At 41.2% G+C, this 23,848-nt stretch overlaps 1 protein-coding gene across 1 annotated transcript in view; it reads right to left on the bottom strand.

Annotated features, from left to right (window-relative positions):
* The window catches only part of pde11al (phosphodiesterase 11a, like), a 270,592-nt gene that overhangs the window by 73,703 nt on the left and 173,041 nt on the right, over window positions 1-23,848 (bottom strand). The window contains exons 11-14 of the mRNA XM_080216102.1: window positions 22,574-22,624; window positions 12,278-12,424; window positions 7,263-7,370; window positions 4,726-4,835 (exon numbers count right to left, since the gene is read on the bottom strand). Of these exons, the coding sequence (XP_080072228.1) occupies window positions 4,726-4,835; window positions 7,263-7,370; window positions 12,278-12,424; window positions 22,574-22,624 (416 nt within the window). The remainder of the gene's footprint in view (window positions 1-4,725; window positions 4,836-7,262; window positions 7,371-12,277; window positions 12,425-22,573; window positions 22,625-23,848) is intronic.

Genomic DNA, 23,848 nt, shown 5'->3' with positions numbered 1-23,848 from the left:
CCATTTTCCTGCCTCTCCCCATAACTCTTCAACACATTCCCAATTAAAAATCTATCTAACTCCTCCTTAAATTTACTATGTCCCAGTGTCCATCATATATTGAGGTAGATATTTCCACAGATTCACAACCCTTTCTCTTTAACTCTGTTTTAAGTTCTGTGTCTGTGGTATAATATGGATTTAGGGTTGTCTTCAGTGAAGCTATAATCAAATGAGTTGATACTGGATAGACTGGATGGAATGGGGAAAGCTGGTCGTCTCTTTCCCATCTCTTCCTATGTCTTAGAACCATTAAAACCCTACAGTGCAGAAAGAGGCCCACCTTGGACACCCCTCCCTATCTCTCTAACCCTGCACATTTACCATGGCTGTTTGTGGAATCAAGCTAGGTTTTCCACAACTCTCCATGCCAACTCCCCCCCACCCACTCTCATGGCTCCTTATATTGCCCAGACCAACTCAAATGATCCAATATTATTCAGTAAAACAGAGCTTCATATTTAACTCTGCTACAATTGGACTTTTAATTGAAGTAGGAGTTGATCATATTCCATGCGAGAAACAGACAGAATTAATCAGTATTATTTATGTGGAAATTAATTTTTCACAGTATTGATCTGAGACTGTAGACCCAGGATTATAATTTCCAAATGTTGAAAAATTGAACAATACAGTTAATTTCATGTGTCATTGTACAGACAGAGTGAAGATCCATTCTGGCCTTCAGGTGAACTGGAGTTTGAAGTCTCATTCATTTTTCTCTTAATCACTATCAGTCATGTAGCATTGGGTTATAGCCTGCTGTAGGAGTGAATCTAACAGTGTTGCAATTAGACTTATCTGTGCATGCTTGGGGTTTTACATTTTCTGTACAGCAAATTAATGAAACGATAAGCTGACGGAGTTGAAATGAAGGAAATCAAGTTTGTGCGCCCCCAAGTGAAGTCTGTAAGCAACTGTATCTCCTTAACCAATCAGATTGGAGGATTGAGAAATTAACAGTATATGAACTGAGAAGGAAATGTAAATTGGAATGGCCAAATTCAATGTCAATTACAGAAAGAGAACAAAGTATGGAAGGGTAAAGAAAGATTATATGAAAAGAGAGAGAAAAAGGCAGTTTAATTTTTTTCTAAATCTCCAGGAAAATATAAAATCCAGAGGAATGATAATTCATAATTTTAATTAATTTTCAGTACTGGAGAGATTGATCATCATTAATTAACACACAATTGTGTGTTCGAGTCCGAAGCTGGACATGGCAAACAGGAGTCAACAAACACCAGCCTTAAGATTCAGCAATGCTTTGCTGAATACTACTTCAACTAGTGGAGGACAGGAGGGATGGGAACAGAAGGTCCATCTGTCTCCCCTGCATGGAAGGTGGTCATTAGGATGGAAAGTATCAATTTAACTCATAGGAGGACCATCCAGCAGTACAGGTAAAGAATGAATGACCTTATCCACACAGCAAAGATATGTAAACATGCTGGTCCTCACACTCACCACACTGAACGGAACTGGAACATGGTCCTCAATGGCAAGGCCACCTGTCCATCCATAAAAGCCCCTAGTAAGGTGCTGGAAGCTGCTTCATTGCTCCACTGTAGTCAATGTGATCTGCAGAGCAGGCTGCCGATCTGGCAGGAGAGGACTGTCACTATTCCTGTGGCAATGGCAAGACCAGCTTTCCCTAGCCATCCAGTGAGGAAACATGCTGAATCTCTATCGTTAGGAACCAGAGAGAGATTATCGGTGTAAGAGTGTAGGAAGCAGCCCATGTAGTCACTCGTTCGCTCCTCTTTCCATTGTTGTTACCAACAGGAAGAGGGTGAGAACAGATTCTGAGTCCAGCCCTAGGCGGCAGAGGACTGAGAAGAGTGACGGCGATGATGAATTCTCATCTGTAGAACTGCCACAGCAATCACCTACTCCATCCACCAGCCCAGAGAAACACACCTCAGTGGGTGTCTAGTGTAGGCTCAGGCTCTCATCCTGATGGTCACCACATGTACACGTCTGTAAGAGGAGGAGGAGGAGGCAGGGACAGCCAAGGTCATCCGCACTCAGAGGGCTGCTGGGGAAAAGGCCTCTGCTAAGTCCAAGTCTGAACACGAGCCTCGGGAACGGTCCTGGACACGATGCTAGAGAATCAGCAAGAGGTGGGGGGAACATCAGGCAGAGGTGTCAGAGGCCATCAACATAGTGGCACATGAGGTGCAGGAGTCAATCTGCATGTTCTTTGAAGGGGTGGCATCAGAACGTGTGCACTGAGGTCTCCTTGGGGAGATGGCGGATGCCATGGAATGCCTGGTCCAGTAGAACACCTAATTTCTGCTGGAGCTGCACAGAGATCTACACTCCATCGCTGTAACTATAGACAAGCATGGACAGGTCCTAGAGCCTCCCTCCAGGTGCCCTTTCTCCTCAAGGGATAAGTGAGGGGTTCTCAGGTACACAAAGAAGCTACTAGTGCACAACACTGGGGCCTCCATTCAAAACTCTCCAAGTATGCCCCAGCATTTAGCATCCTGTTTGTCTCTGACCACACCAGCTAAAGCCTCTGGGGCCTGAGAGTGCACTCTTTTTTTTACAGAATGTGGATGTCAGTGGCTGGGACCAGCATTTATTGCCGATCCCTAACTGACATTTCTCGCAACACCTCTCAAGTGGACAGTGCCTCAGCAGCAGGATGGAGCACATTTTCTTTCAAACCGTTTCTAACATCTTCTACACTCCACATCCTCCCCTTCTCCTCCACCCCAACTTTTACCCTCCCAATCATCACCCTTGAATCCTCCTTATAAACCTGCAGCCAATCACTGTCACAATTCGCTGCCCTCCCTCCCCAGTGGGCCCACAGTTGTCACACCCCTAGTATAAAAGCAAAACACTGTAGCTGCTGGAATCTGAAACAAAAACAGAAAATGCTGGAAAATCTCAGCAGCTCTGACAATATCTGTGGAGCAAAAACAGAGTTAACATTTTGATTCTGGATGACCCTTCATCTGAGTCACTGTTCCCATGCTCACCCTTATCCTATCAGATCCATGTCAACCTTTGAGTGCCCTCCAATAACCCAAACAGGCCCTTCACTTGCCACTGACAGACTATCACTCTCCTAGCTTACCGCATCCCACTGACCCCTTTAACTGGTATTGTTCCCTATCCCCCAGTACCCTCAGTTTACCCCCTAGTGTTCCATAATTTAAACCACTAACCACTACCTCTGAACCCTCCCCTCCCTCCCAGTCCACTGCTGAATCCCCCACGCTGTCCCTGCTCTGCTGACTCCTGCACTGTTCCCCAGTGCCTACCCAATCCTCCCAACCAGCTCCCCCACAAAACTGCATGCCTACGCCGCACCTTTTGTCTGCCCTCTCCTCCCGCCCCATGCTCCATCAACAACCACTCCTGTTGCCATGCATCTTCCATGCTGCCATCCTTCTGTCCCAGCCTGCCCCACCCTGCCATTCTCCTGATCCAGCCAGCAATCCCAGCAAGTCTCAACATGTGTCCACCATGTCGGTCTGGTTGTGTTTTGGATTGGTGTGAACTCTGACTGCCGGGTAATTGAATGACGGAGGGGGATACAATTCCGGTTGAATGGTAATTTAAATCCCAATAATGAGAAGGTAAATGGCTTCCTTGTGGCCCTTGGCAAGAATAGCGACCTGCCTTGCCATGATGGTTGAGACCATAAGTTCCTGCCATCGTTTCCCACGATTTTTCCACTTGTGCCATATCCTTCTCCCCCGCCTGCAATGAACCTTGCCGCTGGCAGGAGAGAACAATTCCACTCTGAATTTTCTATGGCCGGTTTAGTTTCATATCTACCATGCAAACCTCATTCCATTCATTGTATTACAATAGTGAGGTAGATAGATGCAGTTGCTGTGGAGATATTGGCCTAAGGGCATATCTTAGATAGAAACTTTCTGATTTACACATTGAACTATGCCTCTAATCTCACCTGAAATTGTTGTAGCATTTATGCATAAATAATAATAGCAAACACCTTTATTGTTGTTGTTTTTCTTCCTGCACCTAGCCGTGCACAAGGCTGCTTCCATAACAAGGTTTACCTGGAACACGTTCCTAGTTGGTCGCCACAGCTTAAAGTTTGAGGGGTGCCGCACCACACCAAGGTGCTGACCAGGAGACTCTATCATTCTTACCGTTTACCATTGTTTTGGAGAGATTTTGTAGGTTGATTCTCAACCTGTTTGGCTGCATTATGAATGTACCTTCCTTGGTCATTGAGTCCTGGCGTGGAACTTGAACTCAAGAGCTTCTGGCTCAGTGACAGGGATGCTACCCACAACACTTTTGGCCTCACTATTATTTTAAAAGCAAATTATGGGTCATTGCATTTGCAGTTACATCTACTGATTTGCATCTTAAGACCAATCACCAATCTAAATACACAACAGATAATAAAAACATTGAAAGAAGATAAAGGACTTTTCATATTTTAAAGGTAATTTTTCAATTAAAAAATGTTGAAATTAAACATGACTGCCTCCATATTTACTTTCACAATTACTTCTCATTATCTTGCTCTAGTGAGGCACAAATTGCAGCAGAAAGGTGTAGCATGTATAATATTTGATATTAGAATATATTTTTGCTTTACAGTATTCCAAATAGCAAAATATAGGTTTAATGTGGTTATTTTCTTTTTTAAAACATGTTAGTGAAGTATAGATGACATCTTTCACTCACTTTTCTTGGAAGGCATTGTTTGTTCCTCTGTGATCAAGGTCGTGGCATAGACAACCAACCATCAAAGCTAAGATTTCAATATCAGATAGAATTTCTCGGAAACCAACAGTCTATGGGAAGAATATTGGGCAAATAATTAATTATTCTTCACTAGCATATCTCTTGTGGTGTGTTCACAGTGAATAGGAGGGCAGCCAATTTTACAAAATCTGAAGCATTTCTCCATTATAATATGGCTGGTCTCATGCCAGGAGATTGCTCATCAAAAGAAATACTACAGTCCTCTTTATTTTGTTCATTTCAGTCAATAGCAAATGCTTATGATGGAATGAAGAAACAGTAAAAACTGGAGAAAAAGAATACTGGGCTGAATGGGTCTTGTATACCCTAAAATGGAACACCAGTAAAAACTGGGAAATAAGAGTACTAACCCGGGCTCTTCTTTTCAATTGTGAATTCGAAACTGTGTTTTGCTCAACAGAATGGCAATAATGCTCAATTTGCAGAGGCAAGCTCATTTGCATAGTAATTCACAGGCCTTGCTTTAGGCTTGAACAGTACAGTGCAGGGGATAGAAGTGGTAAATTTGCTATCTGTGAGGAAGGTGTTCCTCTCTGTCACTCCATGACAACATTCCCATAAAGTCAGTTTTTCTATTTCAAGGTGGATGCCAAGTTTCTGGCTGAGGCCTATTACTGTGACAACAATATATGTCACTGGATATGATGACTTTATGCTACACGTTACTTGCGGGTATAGAAACAGGAGTATAGGTGCAGGCCTGGGAGATTCCATCAATTCATTACACTCAGAGGCAACAACAAAAAGACCCTGCGGCCCTGGTTTCCTCTCCAACTAACCATTCTAAGGATGCCCCAGGGCAGACCCCACTGTCAACCTTCTGGGGTATTGAAGATCCCCATGGGCAGCAGCAGCAGAAACTAAGACAGGATGGCTTGGAATATACAGGTCCACTTCTGCACAGGTCCAGTCATGCGCAATCTGGGTTCTCCAGCTATCCCATGCTGGTGGGGGGAGGGTGGTGGTGTATGGGGGCAATTTACTCCAATTTCCTCTTCACTGTACCTGCAAAATTAATGCTTCCCAGGCACAGAAAAATGGATAATCACCTTCTGAATGTCATACAAATCTATCAAGCATTCCCTTGCCAATAAACTCAAAGGTTACTGGGTTAGTATAATAGAAGGCAGTTCTTGCACAAGATCTCATTGTAAAAATTATTCAACATTCAAACACAACTCAATAAAATAACAGTTTAACAATATATTCCTGCAGTTAGAAGTTTTATAGAGGAAGTTCAATTTCATGATTGGATTGACTGCTTAGTGGGGCAATATTCCACTGTGTTCAATATATTTAGAATAATAGATATTAAGCTAGGTGTTTTAACACTGTAACTGCAGAGAGGGATTCACTTTGAGTGGAAACCATCATTTGTTCTGTTGTGACCAAGGCATGACAGCCCCACTTTCAAACCCAGAGCTGTTCTCAGTGTTTGAAACAAAGGGCGTAATTTTACCGGCACACCGCTTGTAAGATCCCTCCCGAGGCCAACGGAGGATGCTGTTCTGTGAGAATCGGAGAGGGCATGCCGATAAAATTCCAGCCAAGTTATCCGAAGAAGAGCAAGGCCCATTCATTTCCTAGTGTCCACAGAAACCTTGCTGTTTGTCTGTCTTGTATTTGATCTTTTGTCCATCGTATACACTTTATATTTAATTTTCATATAGTTTCATATAAGTCATCCCAAATTATTGGAGAATATTACACATAAGCAAACATTGTAAAACTAGGGAACCAGAATTTTGAAAATTGGGATGGGGGACTTGGGTTTCAATTGAAGCTATCTGTCATGTGGTTCAGTTGTCTTAGGTTAACCATCACAATCCCAGTAAGCTATATGGTACAATGAAGTATTAGAGATCGAGAACAGAGATGGATGGAAGGAATAGTTAAATTGGTTACAAGAACAGAAAATAAATAATGTTAATAGCGAATGAGGAAAATACATATAGAAAATATTCATTGCAAAATGAACACAATCTCATTTTGAGAAATTTTCCAACATATATCAATTATATTTTGATGTTTAATTATGCACAGTTTGTTTAGACAAAATGGCTAACCTGCTTTATTTCCACAACATCAATGATCTATTTAGCATATCAAGTTATTAGTTGTCTCTGCCAGCTACTTTTGGTGATGTTGTCACTGAAATAACCTAGGTCATGGAAATCAAAATTTCTAAATACTAAAGCGGTTAGTAATTATAATTCTGCCAGTCAGTTAAGAAATCCTTATGGAAATGAAATTGTCCCATTTATCAAATTGTCCCTATTAAACAAAACCCATCAGTACTTACTTAAACATATTTGAATCAAATGAAGCCTGAGAAAATAAAAAAAACCCTCTTAATCATATCTTCATTAATTGGTGTCATCTACTTTATGCTGTGATTTACGCACAGTCCTAATGTCTGGTTTAACAGGGACTATCAAACAAGTCTATTGACTTACTGTAATCATTACAAACATGCATTGTGCAACATTAAATGCATGACGCCAATTGTGGTATGGAACAGCACGGTAATTCTTTCTCACGGTGAGCAGCCAGCGGCACAGAACCTGCAACATCACATAAATTTATGTATGTTAGTTTATTCTGTTGAAATTAATACATAATCTTGGCAGATTTACTTTTCTCTTTAAAAGCTGATTTAGTGTACTGCACACACCCTGGAATGAAATCCTGAGTTTTGTTTACAGGTGAAGTAAGAATCTAATATTTTGTGAACCCCAGGAGTTTTTTTAGTAATTAAAGAGTAGGAATTCCATTCTGACTTCATTACTTTTTACAACATGGTCAATAACTTTCAATTGTATGGAAATGTACCTTGGTTGTTAAATATTCATGAATAATCAAATTAGAATCTTTGTTAAATTTGTAGGGAGAGGATTTCATGCAGACATTTTAATGGTTTCAGAAGCAACTACCTGTACTTACTCTCTACTTTTGGATAGATAATCACAATGTGAGGAGAGAAAAGGATAAACTGGACCCCGATTTTAAGTGGGGAATGATGGACACAGAGAACACATTGACAGTGGGCAATACGTCAGCAACTTGTAATGTGGAATCTTGTCTCTTTCATTTACATAAGGCTCCTGGACCCCACTGATGACACAGTTTTTAGTGGGATTTCTAGCCACTCTAAGATCAATCTCAGCTCTCTTCTTCAACAGAGGCTGCATTCAGTAAAGGCTCAAATCTGTCTAATTGTAAATTGCAGCAGGAAAGTCCTTCTCTGCTGCCATACTGGCAAAAGACAGATTACTTCACTTAGGACCTGCAACTAATCCATGTGTGATGGTGCAAGAAGCAGTTGTACCCCCATATTGTATAGCACAAAAGGATAGAGCGGTTTTATGACTTTAGTCAGGGTGGTGGGGGTCCAAAAACAGGCATGAAAGTAGGCGGCAAACACTCCTTTGTTTTAGGCCCACCTAGCAATTAATTAGTTGCTGTTAAGGCTCGTGATCCTTTAAAGAAAGAGAAGCTGCCTCCAAAAGCTGTGGTCCATTTGGAGGGTTGGCCAATCTTCCATCTCAGCAAAGCCACCAGGAAAGGTGGCCGGTTCTGGGACTAGATAAAGCTGAGAGGAGAGCAATGGACATGAACATCTCAGAAAGTAAGTAGTGAGGGTGGTCACCAGACCTCAGGAGCCAGGTGGAGCTGAAATAAAAGTTTCACACAATGTAATAGAGCTACACAGACTTAATACCAGAACTACCATTCATGAAACCTATTCAAAGATTTCAAAATCCCTGAATTGGTCAATCTGTTATAAAAAAAAAACTATATTTAGCAACCACCTCAAAGAAAACTAATCCTTTAATGGTGTTTTAAACTGTCAATCAAAATGTAAATGTAAATTAAACCCCCCCCCCAAATCAAAGATGATAACTTTTGAAACTTAACCAAATATCCATAACAATCTCAGCTGTAATAACTGTCCTTGGGGAATGTCAACAATGAACTTTAGTAAAACTGCAGGAACAGATAGCAATAGTTATTTTCTAAGCTATACCAAATGGCCTGTCAATCAATGCAGTCCAGCAACCTTTTTAAAACTCTAACAGCTGTTTTTCTCATATAAAAGGTTGGGGATTTAAATCATTTCAGATCAATTACACCCATTGCTTTCTGACTTAGAGGTGAGCCAAGACTGGCACATATTCACTTGTGGAAAAATATTACAATAATAACTTGTATAAGATCTGTATGTCATTTCTATTGTTGCCTAGTATTAGCTAATTGGTTTTCCATCTTACTCAGAAAAAGACTCATGCAACAGTTATTTGGAAATGTAACAAGTAATCATTTCATAAGCAAGAAGATACAAGAGATACCAAATAAAGGTGAAATGACCTGAAGTATGATGAAAATGCTAGTACACTGTACACTCAAAACTGGAAGACCTCAGCCAAGAGGATCCTACAGGACGAAAGGTCACAGGAGCGAATTTACCAAAAAAATTAAGTGCCAAACGGGCATGAAAATGGGATTGAATCATGCCCATTTTTTCAGCGAGTTTTCAATTTATAAGGGCATGCCACTTAGTGCAAAAATGAGGCAAAGTGTGATTCATGCTAGTAGAAGTAGACACTCAATTCTCACCAGAAAGCTAGCTGCTGATAGCTAGAATGTGCCATTGCACATGCGTCTTGATTTCTACAAGTCTATATAGAACTCTGAGAGATGTTGTTCACCGTATCCCCCTCCCATTGCTGGCCTTCCTGGCTCATTGCTGGCTTGAAAGCGGATATCCCAGCTGACTGCTGCCTTGATAACCCCTCCTCCCGACTTATTGCTGCTCCGATAACCCCCCCCCAGGTAAATTGCTGCTATGACCAATCCCCAGCTGCAGAGTGCACAGCCCCATGCGCACTCATGCCCATCCTCTTCCCTTAGGCCCCAGTTTTGTCACTGCCTGGTGGCCACTGCCAGCTCCCAACCACCCGGGAGGCCTCAATGGCCTCCAGTCCCACTGGAGAGGGTATTACGCCTGATCCCTATTGGCGGCGGCTATATGCGATCCTTGCTGGTGAGGATCTCCACTGGAAAGGCCGTTAATGCAACTGAGCCTGGACAATTCCACCCTGAGCTCACTAGTCATATTGAAATTCAAATTCTACAATCAGCCTTGCACCGTTCCCAGGTGCAAGGCTGTTTTCAGCAGCAGATCAGGGCTAGTAGTATTGCAAGAGATGAGAAACCAGGCACAAAGCTGGTTTTTCGCCTCTCTCGCACTCCTACTGGTGGGATGAGCTGGTAAGAAGGTCCCTTCCCCCATGTAACTCAATGCATTGATTAACATTGGATTTGTACTTAGATTGCTGCCTTTGGATTTGAAGTCATATCAATCTAGTGATTATGACATTTGACACGTGTCCTGTTAGCTAACATGAAGAAGTTTGCTATTTGGTAAAGGTTATATTAAACCTGTTTTATTGTTCCACCACCCTAGAGAACTGGATATCAGAACTAATGTTCTTGAGCTAAGTGCAGCAGTAACATGAGATATATGAACGAACAAAGACAGCTTGATAGTAACAATTATGTCCCTCACAGGTATCTGAAATGCACCAGAAACAACATCAGTCATTAACGGAGTTATGTCTACATATATAGGAAGAGAACGAGTTCTGACAGCATTGGTCTTAAGAGTCCCTCTTGAACTCATTACTGAGGTTTTGGATTGTCTGTTTATTCAGCCTGCAATTTTTCATGACCTGAATTCTATCTGGTACAAGTTACAGAAGAAATATCACCCTGGGAGATGGAGAAAGAAAGAGCTGATTGCATTTCATACGTTCCTAGCATTTGCCACTAACTTCAGAGCATTTTTATGAGAATGGAACTCAGTGGCATACCAATGTAGTATTTATGGGTAATTAACAGGAACTGCAGCATCATGAAGTGCAGTTTAGCACTTCAGATCTTGATTTGTGTTGTGATTGATAAGTAATGCAATTTTTGCAAAAGATTCTCCAAGTGAAGCTCTGCTTGAATTAAACAGCCAGAGAATACTTCCATAAAAATTACGGCAAATAGCAATTTCAAAATGACAATTTGCAGTTAATTTGCAATAAGTGCATTTTATAAAACAGAAAAAGCTTAGTCAATAGGATGCTAAGTACTTATCTTTAGACTCCACATAAGACCTGATTTTGCATATCCTATTGCAAAGGTATCAGTTTAAAGCTAGTCTGTAATACAGTGAATGCACTGTGTACAATTTTGCCATGTCAGATTATTTGAGTTAATAACTTGAACAGTTAGCCTAGGTTTCCTGCTCAGCTTTGGCCTGGTGCCAGCAACTAGTTTAAAAGGACATGTGGAAAATTAGTACATAGTTCAAATTTAAAAGTAGGTGCTCATTTCATTAAAAATGGCTGTACATTTCGACAAATACGTTTTCTTTTTTCAGTAAAGTTCAAAATACACTAACTAGTTGTCAGCATTTGCAAAGTTTGAAGATGGGGGAAAGAATGAAAAAGGTGCTGGGGCAGAAACTCAATGAAAGAAATCCCAAAGGGAAGGTGTGAGACAGACTCGGGCTTAATTGATAAGACAGTACTACGGTTCACCTTGCTTAATGATTGGAAAAAAGAATGTGCTCCTACTCATCTGCTCCTTCTCTGTGTCGACAAGTCATTTAAAGCTTAACCTAATCACTCCTAAACAATTTAATACTAATTAATGTTAATTAGCTCTCTTTCCATGCTTGACAGATAGTAAGAGGGCAGCTAAAGGTATTGGACTTTATTTCACATGGGTTTCTTCCAGCTGAAAGTCAAAATGTTGGTTCCAATATTCACAAGGGAGGCAGAGATGGAGAAGAGGAAACCCAGAAATTCCAGAAGGCAGAGATCCTGCCAAATTTATCAGCAAGACCACATTTATCATTTTTTTTTACTCTGTTTCCTGCCTGCAGTGATTGGATTGAGAGTTTGGGTGACTGTTGAGCAGAAAAGGCAGTGGTAGAAAACTGTAGCCCCATAGAGTAATTCCCACTGGCACACACTGTAGCCAAATTATCGATGTTGGGGAGACACATTTTGTAGCCTAAAATTACATAAGTAATATGTCCCAAACCTTGTTTGGCCTGTCAGAGGGACTTTGCAAACAGAGGAGAAATTTTCCAGAGAGGGACAGAAAAGCTCCAGATGACTCTGAAATGCTCTCAATTATGCAGCTAAATGTTATTTTGCTACTTATTTCTGCTGCCTTAAGGAGTTGGCTCAGCAGATGATGTATTAGCTTGCAGTGGTTGATCTTGGATCAGGCCTTCCAACCAGATTCTTTCTGATAATTTGAGGACAATATTAACAGTGGCTATACCATCTCTTACTAAGTGAAAAACAAAAAAGTATATTTTTGGCCAAGTAGAAGGGCCAAGCTAGCTGAAGGATCCAGGAGGTAAACTGTAAAAAGTTAAATGTACACCAGCAGCTTTTATTTTCCTTACCTCATAATCGACTTTGAATCTCTGTACCATCCCCAGTTCCAGGAACATTCTTAGTGATGCTGTTATCATTCCATCAATATCAAGGGAAAAATCATTGAAGTAAAAGCTACCAATTCCCAGCTCACTCACAGAAGGAAGTTTTGCAGCCTGAATAAAATACAGAAAGGTTAAAGAGTATGCAGAAAATGAAGGACAAATTAAAGGTTTTACTTCATGTTCTTCCACGTATTTAACCTTTTTCCCATTGAAAGTACATTTAGTGTTGAATATACTTGAGTAAAACATCACCCATTAACACAATATTATTGCTTAGAAATTCATGAGCATCCATTACTTACTCTGCAGGCACAATCTTAGAGTAAAGGGATGCTCCTTTAAAACCGAGATAAAGAGGAATTTCTTCAGCCAGAGATTGGTGAACTTGTGGAACTCATTGCCACAGAGGGCTGTGGAGGCCAGATCATTGAGTGTCTTTAAGGCAGATAGGTTCTTGATCAATAAGTAGATCAAGAAGTATGGGGAGAAGGCAGGACAATGGGGATGAGAATCATATCAACCATGATTGAATGGCGAAGCAGACTCAATGGGCCGAATGACCTAATTCTACTCCTAAATCTTATGGTCTCAGGCGGGATAGCAAGGATTTCAGGAGGCAACAAGGGCATGAGAGGGAAATAAGTATCTCGGGAAGGGTCAGTATCATGTGACCAGGACTAGAAATGAGATCTCAGGGTTCACAGATATCAAGGGAAATCAGAGGTGAAAATGACAGTCTCATGGAATCATACATCTCGGGCCTTGGGAGGGAATCATGGCACCAAGAGGATCATGGGCTTTTGGTGAAAATGAGGGTTTTGGAGGGCTTGCATACCTAAGAGGAATTGAAGGTCTTGGGGGATTTCAAGGTAAAGTGGACTAAGGATCTAGGAAGAATCATGGGTCTCTGAGGAGAATCATGGACTTTTCGGGCATCATAAGACTCAAAAGCAGTCGAGGGTCTTGGGTCTCAGGGGAAAGGAGGATTGTGAGGACATCACAGCCAATGGGAAAAAATGAGGGCATCTGTGGGATTGCAGGTTTTAGGAGAATTTAGGGCCTGAGGCTGGGGGAACATAGACATCGTCGGTCTCAGTGAAGTTTGGGGGAATTAAGGAAGAGGCTTGGGGGCGACCACAGGTCTCAAGGGAAACAGGACGATTGTAGGTAGGGGTCTGGAAGTTGGTGATCTTGATGTTGGGCAGGAAAGGCGGTGAGTGAGACCAGGTCCAGAGAGTCAGGAATTTCAGAACTTGGGGGGTCAGGGGAAGTGAAATGACACAGGAGTGCAAGTGAGCAAGAGGCTGTATGGATTACAAATAATTAGCTTTCTCTTTTCTATAGGTAATCTGCATGTTGGTTAGCCTGAGTGCAACCAGCAATGGTGCTTGTTACCAAAGGCAGGGCGGTATTGCGGCAGGGACTTCAAGTGAGGGACAGGTCTCATTTTCGAACACCAATCCAGATGGATAAAGGAAGTCCCTTGTTTGTCTTTATCCAACCTAGTGGAGGAACACTTCATGCTATCCAATTACGAGGCTGCATGTGCAATGTTTCAAAATGTATCCCAGTTTCTGGGCCTAATTTTTCTTAATTTACTCTTTCATGGAATGTTGGCAGCACTGGCTAGGCCAGCATGTATTGCCTCTCTTTAACAGGTCTTAAGAAACAGGTGGTGAGCCACCTTCTTGAACCACAGCGGTCCATGTGGTATAGGTACATCCACAGTGCTGTTATGAAAGGGTTCCAGGGTTCTGATCCAGATACAGTGAAGGAACAGCAGTACATCTCCTGCTGGCTGAGCACATTACTTTAGCAATGATTACAATGAACTCAATTCTGGTCCAGGCTATTCATTTTATCAGCTTAATCAGGAACTGCAGGGAGGCAGTAGCTCAAAGAGAAATATTTTTAAAAGCATAAAAGGCCCAGAAATCACTTACAAACACAAATCATTTTTGAAGACAAACTAATGGCTGGTATTTGGCAGGAGAACTGGAAAAGTACACTGATAAAGGATACTATAATGTAAGAAAATTAGATATAGCAGCTTTGTATGAACATTTACATAATAGTAATCTGAGTCAGGGCTATAATTTTAAAGTTCTCAATGTTTTAATTTCATGGAGCTTTGCACTTTTCTATCATTCTGGTCAAAACATCTAGACATGGAATAAGCTATTAATAGGAGGAAATAACCTTCCTTCCCTTGTTTATTAGGTATAGTTATTATCCAGGACATTCTGTGGTGGGGGAGTTGGGGGTAGCTGGTGTGTTGATTTTAACCATGAGTACGTGGAGGGTCTGAGAGGGATGTTGACATTTGTGAGCGTGTCAGGAAAGCAGTTCCAGCCCACTTGTTTCCACATATCACTCCAAATATTTAAGTATACCCCCTACAAAACAGGTTGCCTATCAACACACATTAATCATTCAATCAGAACAATGTTTCAACTGACTTTTAAATTTAATGGCACATTCCTGGGATTCTTGATACATACTGATGCAAGTGACAATGCAACAACAGTTGATGGGGCTGATTAAAAGTTAGGCATATCAATAAGGAGTGAGCCTCACAATTTCTATCTTACCGTCATATGAAATGATTGCTCCACAGATTACATTCAACACTTTGGACATTTCCTGAATCACATCAGGACAGGTACGAGTATTGGCTCTCTTAGACCATGATGTGGAGATGCCGACATTGGACTGGGGTAAACACAGTAAGAAGTCTCACAACACCAGGTTAAAGTCTAACAGGTTTATCTGGTAGTAAACGCCACTAGCTTTTGACACCTGACGAAGGGGCAAACCCCGAAAGCTAGTGACGTTTACTACCAAATAAATCTGTTGGCCTTTAATCTGGTGTTGTGAGACTTCTTACTCTCTTAGACCATCCATACCTTGGGACCATCAGCATTAGAAGCAGCAGTAGCAGCAGGCAGGCATTGGCAGGCCTGCAGCAAGACTGCAAAAGAGGAAGCAGCAGAGGCATGTAGCAAGTAGGAAGTCACACCCTGATACAGGGTGGTAATCTAAGGTTGAGTTTGTTGAGTTATAAGAACAGCAGCATTTGCAGAGGCTCAGGTTGCCATGTAGGTGCTGGCACACATCTGCAGCCTTCTGAGGAAGATTGGCACCTTGCTGGCTCAGGTGGGCACAGTGCCAGTGGCTATAAAAGTGACCACTGCCTTCAACGCATTTGCCTCTTGCCGGCTTAAGCAGGAAATTCAAGTTGGTGGCCCATAAATGCAAAAGACAAGCTTGTTTGTCAGGACTGTCAGTTATGCGAGCCTTGTTTGTGGTGATACCAATTTGAATGAGCAGGGGCTCAGGCTGTGTTTCTGGTTAGCTTCCTATGTGCGCCGGGCATTATGAGCTGTATAAGCGTGTATCAAGGAACCCCTAGATCAACCAATGATGAGTATTCATCAAATGATAAGGCCAAGGGGCTGTATGTAGCAGAGAAATTGAAGGAGGGTCATTGGGATGCAGAGGCAACAGTGCAGGAGCAGGAAGAGAGGCCATTGCAGTTGATTCTATGATTGGATGGATAAGAATGGAATCAAGAGCAGTTCCAGCCAGCTGGATGTCACAGGAAAGGGGTTCAAGAAGGATGGTGCAGTCAACTGTGTTAACAGCTGTAGTTGGATTGAGAAGGATGAGGAGGGGAGGACTTGTCACAATCATAACCATAAAACACCCAAGAATGCGCAAGATGGGAGAAAGTTTACAGTAATAAATCTTATGCGATTTTGCTAAAGATCACAAACTTTATAACATAATGTTTCCTCAATCACCCATGCTTATACATTTGCTGAACTACAGAGGTTTGTTCTTTTTCCTGAGAGGCTGTTTCTCCTGGCTGGAGGCTTTAGAACTAGGAGTCATAGCCTTATAATAAAGGGTCAGTCCACAATTAGATATCCATCACATCACTTCTCATAGCCAATTAGCAATCCACAATTAGAGGATTATGAATCTTTGGAATTCTCTGCCAAGTGGACTATCAAAGTTCAGTAGATTAGTACATCCAAAGCTGCAACTGATGCATTTGACTGCTAAAGGATTTAAGGGATAGGAGGATAATGCAGGAAAGTGAAGTTAATGTAGAAGGTCGGCCATGATCTTCCTGAATAGCAGAACAGGCTCACTGAGCCAAACTCCCAACTCTTGCTCCTATTTCTTATGTTCTTAAGTTTTTAAATGGTTCCTTTCTCCATCATCCCTCTCTGTTACCACACTTACTGCCACCAAATTGCTTGAGAGTAACTTGTTGCAGATTAGCGTGGCACTGTAAAGTCAAGGCTGAGATCCTTTTCAAGGCACCAATTACTTTGGTACCCAGATCCTGCATGGCCATGGTTAGTTTGACATGGAGTCATCTGATTGTCGCAAATGATCTTCCATGGCTCTGGCCATCAACCCACTTTGAAAAATATTCCTCTGTTCCTTCAGCTATTGTGGTCAAGGTGCTTGAAATTCTTGTCAGCACATCACATATTCTCTAGTGCTTTGCAATGATGCTTCTTTTTGTCGATGGTCTCGGAGTACACCACTTCATTTCAGCTGATTGGAGCCTGCAAAGGACAGACTCTTCACCACCATCGTCTTCTGCTCATTTGTGAAGCATTAGTAAGTCACCAGGAGAAAACCCAACTATCTGTCTAATCTCCGAATCCTGTGCACATTTGGAAGAAATGAGATCCTCTGAGGATTTGTCCTCCACAAGGTCCAATGACTCCTGTGCACAGGAAGGCTCTGGTGGATAGGAAAGATATGAATTAGTACTGGCAAAGTCAGAATGTTGCAAATTATCATTACGAAGATCAAATTGACTCACTGCTGAAATCAAGTCAACATGACTGAATGCCATTTGACATGTATGTACATTATATTTCATTCTGCTTCCAGGCAGCTGTACAGTCTCAGATCCCCATATCCAATGAATGGGGATACCAAGCTGCCACTATTCTTGAATGCATCCTGCTCTGTAGTTACCAACTGTGAAATCCACTCCTGCTCCCTTGTGATTTACACATGCTCTCTTTATCTGCATCAGGAAGAGAAACAGGCCAAATACTGACTGCAATGTCATGATATGACAGTGCATTTAGTGAGGGTGACTATTTGAGAGAGGCATCATGTATGAGAGTGGGTGGCAGAGAGCGAGAGAGCGCACTGAAAGAAAATAATGGGTGTGCCAGCAAGATAACTAGCTGAGAAGTGATGTGATGGATATCATAGAATCCCTACAGTGCAGAAGGCCATTCAGCCCATCAAGCCTGCACTGACAACAATCCCACACAGGTCCTATCCCTATAATGCCACATATTTACCCTGCTAATCGTCCTGACACTAAGGGTCAATCTAGCATGGCCAAACCTCCTAACCTGCAGATCTGTGTTAGGCTTAACAAGGTAAAATGCAGTGGTGGTGGTGGTGTTGGGGGAGGGGGGGAGAGAGGACTGTGCAACTTTACTCACCTTTCCCATCCTGGTTAGGTAATTAAAGTTCTGTTCAATGGGCAGAAAGTTTGCCCTTCCAATCATGTGGCAAAATACTTCTACCGCTAAATTCCTGGGCCACCTCCAGCAATCCTTTCTACGTGTCAACAGCAGGTTTCTACCTCCTGTTGCTGTGGTAGAATATCACTCTATAGCTCCGTTGTCTCCAGCAATATATAAAGGGAGTCATCAGTCAACCCAAGGCATGTCCTTTGATCATTCCGAATTCATTTTCAAAGTTCTTCCAACTTCTAACTCATCTAAATTTGATCTTTGTATTGGCCTTTGAAATACTGGAGTTGAGATGATGTCATGAGAGCTCTCATTATGTTCACTGCCAACAAGCACTACCCAAGCCAGAAATAAAACAATGAGGTGCCTGAGTTAAAGAAATACTCACTGATCTTACATCTGAATTTCCCATATGATATCAGATACCTCCTGTTCCCAATGCTCCTCCAAGTTAATATCAGAATATGACATTGTATTCAGCAATTTTTTAACATTAATATTTGTTTCTTTTATCATATGAAAAACAGATGGAAAGTTAGATTGACTGTTCATAAATTATGGTCATATTTTTATTCATCTACTTAGTATGGTTCCTGCATGAGTGTAATCAATAGAGTTAATTTACATCAGTAATAAGACAGCAGAAGCATTAACCAATTAAAAGTGCTGCAGGAAATTCCAGTAATGAATAGTGATGGATTAATAATGTGGTTTAAGCTGAATGTTTTAGAAAGGCAATATGATTATGAACAGAACGGAATAGAGTTCACCTCATCACTTAAATTACAAAACAAAACGCAAGTTTCATTGGCATGTTTAATTTAACAATGGAAGTATTTATTTTATTAGGGGAGTGGAGGTTGTCAATGCTGCCGTGAATTACAGGATCTACATTTAAACCAAGTCAGAATTAAGAAGCTCACTTAAGGATTTTACAGGATGGTTGGCATGAAAATGGAAAACCATCATCCTCTACTGAGGATGGGGCTGATGTACTTTGATGGGGCAGAATATTAGGGAACTGTACCTCATCTGTGCAGCCTGGGTTCAATGTGTGCTGGGAGGGAGCATGCCAGCATCAAATTGTAGGGTGGGTTCAATGTGCAGGGAAATAATGTGAATGCAGGGAGGAAGAGGGATCACAGGAGAAGAGCGAGCATGGGAAGAGAGCATGGGGAAAGAGAGATTGTTGGAGAAAGAGATGTCATAGTGAAAGAGAGATTGCAGAGGAAGGAGAGAAAGCAGATCCATGGAATGAAGAACATTACAGGTAGAGAAATGACAGATAGCAAAAAATCACAGGGAAGATTGATTATGGGGAAAGATTGGTCATGGGGAAAAGAGATGTGGGTGGAGAAGAAAGTTTGCAAGGGTAAGGACCCTGGTGGAGAAGGATCACAGGGAAGAATAATTGCAGGTAGGAATGATCATAGGGAAGAGAGGTCTCAGGGGGAAGAAAGAAGGCCGGGGAAATAGCGATCACTGGAGAAGAAAGGCCTTTGACAAGGTACCGCATGGTAGGTTGTTGCATAAGGTTAAATCTCACCGGATCCAGGGTGAGATATCTAAATGGATATAAAATTGGCTTCTTGCCAGAAGCCAGAGGATGGTTGTAGAGGGTTGTTTTTCAAACCGGAGGCTTGTGACCAGTGGTGTGCCTCAGCGATCAGTACTGGGTCCACCGTTATTTGTCATTTATATTAATGATTTGGATAAGAATATAGGAGGCATGGTTAGTAAATTTGCAGATGATACCAAGATTAGTGGCAATAATGGACAGTGAAGAAAGTTACCTCCAATTGCAACAGGATCTTGATCAATTGGGCCAGTGGCTGACGAATGGTAGATGGAGTTTAATCTAGATAAATGCGAGGCAATGCATTTTGGTAAATTGAATCAGGGCAGGACTTACTCAGTTAATGGTAGGCACTGGAGAGAGTTACAGAACAAAGAGATCTAGAGATACATTTTCATAGCTCCTTGAAAGTGGAATCACAGGTGGCCAGAATGGTAAAGAAGGCATTCAGCATGCTTTGTTTCATTGGTCAGAACATTGAATATAGGAGTTGGGATATCTTGTTGAAGTTCTACAAGACATTGGTAAGGCCACATTTGGAATACTGTGTGCAATTCTGGTCGTGCTATTATAGAAAGGATATTATTAAACTAGAAAGAGTGCAGAAAAGATTTACTGGGATGCTACTGGGACTTGATGGATTGAGTTATAACGAGAGGCTGGATAGGCTATGACTTTTTTCTCTGGAGCGTAGAAGGTTGAGGGATGATCTTATAGAAGTCTATAAAATAATGAGAGGCACAGATCAGTTTGATAGTCAATATCTTTTCCCAAAGGTAGGGGAGTTTAAAACTAGAGGGCACAGGTTTAAGGTGAGAGGGGAGAGATACAAAAGTGTCCAGAGGGGCAATTTTTTCACACAGGGTGGTGAGCGTCTGGAACAAGCTGCCAGAGGTAGTAGTAGAGGTGGGTACAATTTTGTCTTTTAAAAAGCATTTAGATTGTTACATGGGTAAGATGGGTATAGAGGGATATGAGCCAAATGCGGGCAATTGGGATTAGCTTAGGGGTTTAAAAAAAAAGGGCAGCATGGGCAAGTTAGGCCAAAGGGCCTGTTGCTGTGCATTAAACCTCTATGACTCTAAGAGAAATGATGGCTGACAGACACCACAGGGAAAGAGATGGCTAGGAAACATGAGTAAAAAGTCTGACAACACCAGGTTTTAGTCCAACCTATTTCTTTGATAATATATTATCAAATAAATAGGTTGGACTAAAACCTGGTGTTGTCAGACTTTTTACTGTGTTTACGCCAGTCCAACGCCGGCATACCCACATTAGGAAACATGAGTGCAGGGGAGAGAGACTATCAGCGAGAGAGTTCCTGGATGGAGAGTGATTACAGGGTAAAGAGATAGTCGAGGCAGAGCAAGTACTAATCTGACCCCAAAAGTGCTGGGGACAAACTGCAAATACGCACATTCTCATGGACTGTATGAGTGCCCATTTATTTTTTCAAATTTAGCTGCTCCCGACATTCTGTTGTTCATCTTTGGGAGAGGAGCTCAAATCCACCACTTCCACTGGGGTCCTTTCCCTAATATTCAATTTCCTTGAATTGAAGAAATGAAAAAAGGGAGAGAGATATACTATACAGATGATTCAATATTAAATATCACTCACTTTAAAGTTTTATCCAAAGTAAAAATTACCTCCATGCCTATCAATCTGGCTTCAGTTTGAGCCCAATGCCTAGAATGTGGAAATTCCCAGCACAAATCTCCTGTGTCTTGAACAGCATAATCACTACTTAAGGTAGAAAACACAGAAGCTTACATAACAGGGTCTAGCCATTCTGCATTATAATGGCAAAACTGTCCACCAGGCATGAAGATCTTAGTCCAACATCAGCTTGGATCTCCATGAAAGGTAAGAAAACGTGCATGAGAGATTCAGAGGAATGGGTAGTGTCACTCACTTGTGTTTCTTCCAGTGTAAGTCCATGAACAGTACATATATTGTTAGCTCAGCCTGGCCTCAGACCAAGTGATCCATCCACAGAAAGGAAGGATACAGATAAGGAAAGTGGGGGATGCTCTAATAAATGAGAAAGAGTCTGTATAAAGTGAAATGGAAAGTGGAATGAAGGATAACTTTCTGATTTGTGCCCCTGACAGGAAGCATTGCCCATTGGATGCAAATTGGAAACACTAACTCAATAATCACAAATGTCCTGCTCCCCTGTGGGAAGGACTCCCTGCGGGGAGTGCAAAGTTAGAGGATTACTCATACATATATTTGAATATGGCTGAAATGACAAATAGAGAACTCACATAAAACTGCCCGCTCGGCAAGTCACAACTCTTTATTATACCAGACATTGCTAAAATGATCCCAGGAAACAGTGTTATAAAAGTGTCTGGTGTGAGGGGGGGTGGTAATTGTGGTCCTAGAAAGGGTGCATAATATGGTGTCTACAATACTACCAACATAATTGATGGTATCATTAAAAGACATAATTCAACTCTTGCACTTCTATATTCCACACAAATGACATCGGCAATAACTAAACATTTGCACCTAATATATACAACTTGTTTGTGGGAAATACCTGTAGATAAAATAATTGCAATAACTCATCAGTATTGTAATTATAGTAATTTATTTCCCACAATACTTAACATTTTACTATAGAGCATAAAATAGACATTATAGCAACAGCATGCACAAGGAAGGTAATATGCAGTAATTCTTTGTGTAATAGGGGAGAGCAGGCCTTAAATTCATCCATTTGCTTTTTTTCACTGTGAGCGGATTTTATTACTTTAATAAATAATCTGCACTGACCACTCTTTTGTATTCAGTATTTTTCATGTGGCAGCAGAAAGTCAGCAGGCGAATGCATTACATTTAATCACTCGCTTCTAGATTTATAATCAACAACCTGTTTACAAATTTATAAACCCAGTCACGCATGTTGATATATAAAACATCTTGTGAATGAAATTCCCAAGACAATCTATTATTAAACAAGAGTTCAGCACAGTTGAGTAAAAAAAAACACCAATAGCATGCACAGATATATTGATTTAGTATCTCTATAAAGAAAGGTTTTATTTCAGAGATGCATGTTTTCTAGGATTTTAGAGGTGCCTGCCAAATGATAGCATAGTTCCAATTGTACTATGTGTTTTTCATTGAATTTGTACTGGAGCAGTTTACCTTCAGTCGATCGACCTCTACTTTTGAGCATGTAGCATGGTATGACAGCAACTGCAATAATAAACAGAAATAATCCTGAAATTTATTTAAAAATATATACTGCATTTGGTAAAAGAAATCAAAACATATAACTACATCACTTCCATTTAACACCATGATGAGTCACATAGGGGCAGAAATTGGGTCAGGCCATTCTTGTGTACAAAACCACAGGCATGCAGAGTGTGCTCACTCCAAACAGCAGACAACCCAAAAATTGAGCTTCAGGCCTTCTTAACATTATTGGTGTGTGCTGTTGGTGCTTGTCCACCTCCACATGTAGCTTGCACATTTGAAGGCAACAAATGTGGCCCACTTATTTCATCAGCAGCAACTTGAAGATAAGTGCCTGTGACGGCAGGCAACTGGTGTGTGGTGCTGGGGAGAGGATATTAGAAGGTGTGGGGGGGTAGTGAGGGAGGTTTGAGGGGGTGGGGTGGCACTATGAGCACTTTGGAGTTGAGGAGCACTCCTGCACAGTAACACTTCAGTGGCAGCTGCTGTAGGATGTTGAGAAGCAGCAGGATGGGCACCTGTTCCATTCATCACATAGCAATTTTCTCAAGGGGTCCTAAAAACATGTGCCTGGCCCCTCAACAGCATGTGTGAAGCTTAATGCCTGATTTAGGTGGCTTCATAGAACATCTGAAAAAATTGAGCAAATGCAGAGATTGTTTTCCACCCAAAAATGACACCTTGCATTTATATAGCACCTTTAATGAAGTAAAATGCTCCAAAGTGCTTCTCAAGAATATATTTAGACAAAATGTAACACTGAGCCACATGCTGAGATATTAAGAAAGATGGCCCAAAGCTTGTTCAAAGAGAAAGGTTAAGGAGAGTTTTAAAAAAGGGTGCAATGTATAACAATTTTTAATTCATCATCTTCCATTGATCCTTTTTCTTCAAAGTGAAAGAAATGTAATTCTTTTTACTATAAAGGCAATGTTCTTTTAAATGAGCAGGAAGTGCACATTTTAAAATACACTTCATTCTGCATTTTTTTATGGTATTCTGTTCACACCAAACAAAAGTCAATGATAAATTCATCTTGTCAGCATTCCAAAGCAGAAAATAGAAATTTTAAAACATGTTTTGCACGCTGACCACACAATTTAGTGTTTCAACACAAGTGTCACAAACGGTTATTTGCACATAGCTTTTTATTGATTTGAATCTTATTTTGAAAAATCAGTTCTACACAGTATATTTTAATAATACCTTAATTCAGAGTCA

Source organism: Carcharhinus amblyrhynchos, chromosome 2, assembly GCF_965287045.1.
Source record: "Carcharhinus amblyrhynchos chromosome 2, sCarAmb.v2.hapA, whole genome shotgun sequence".
NCBI lineage: Eukaryota > Metazoa > Chordata > Chondrichthyes > Carcharhiniformes > Carcharhinidae > Carcharhinus > Carcharhinus amblyrhynchos.
This window is presented reverse-complemented; position numbering and strand designations above follow the sequence as displayed.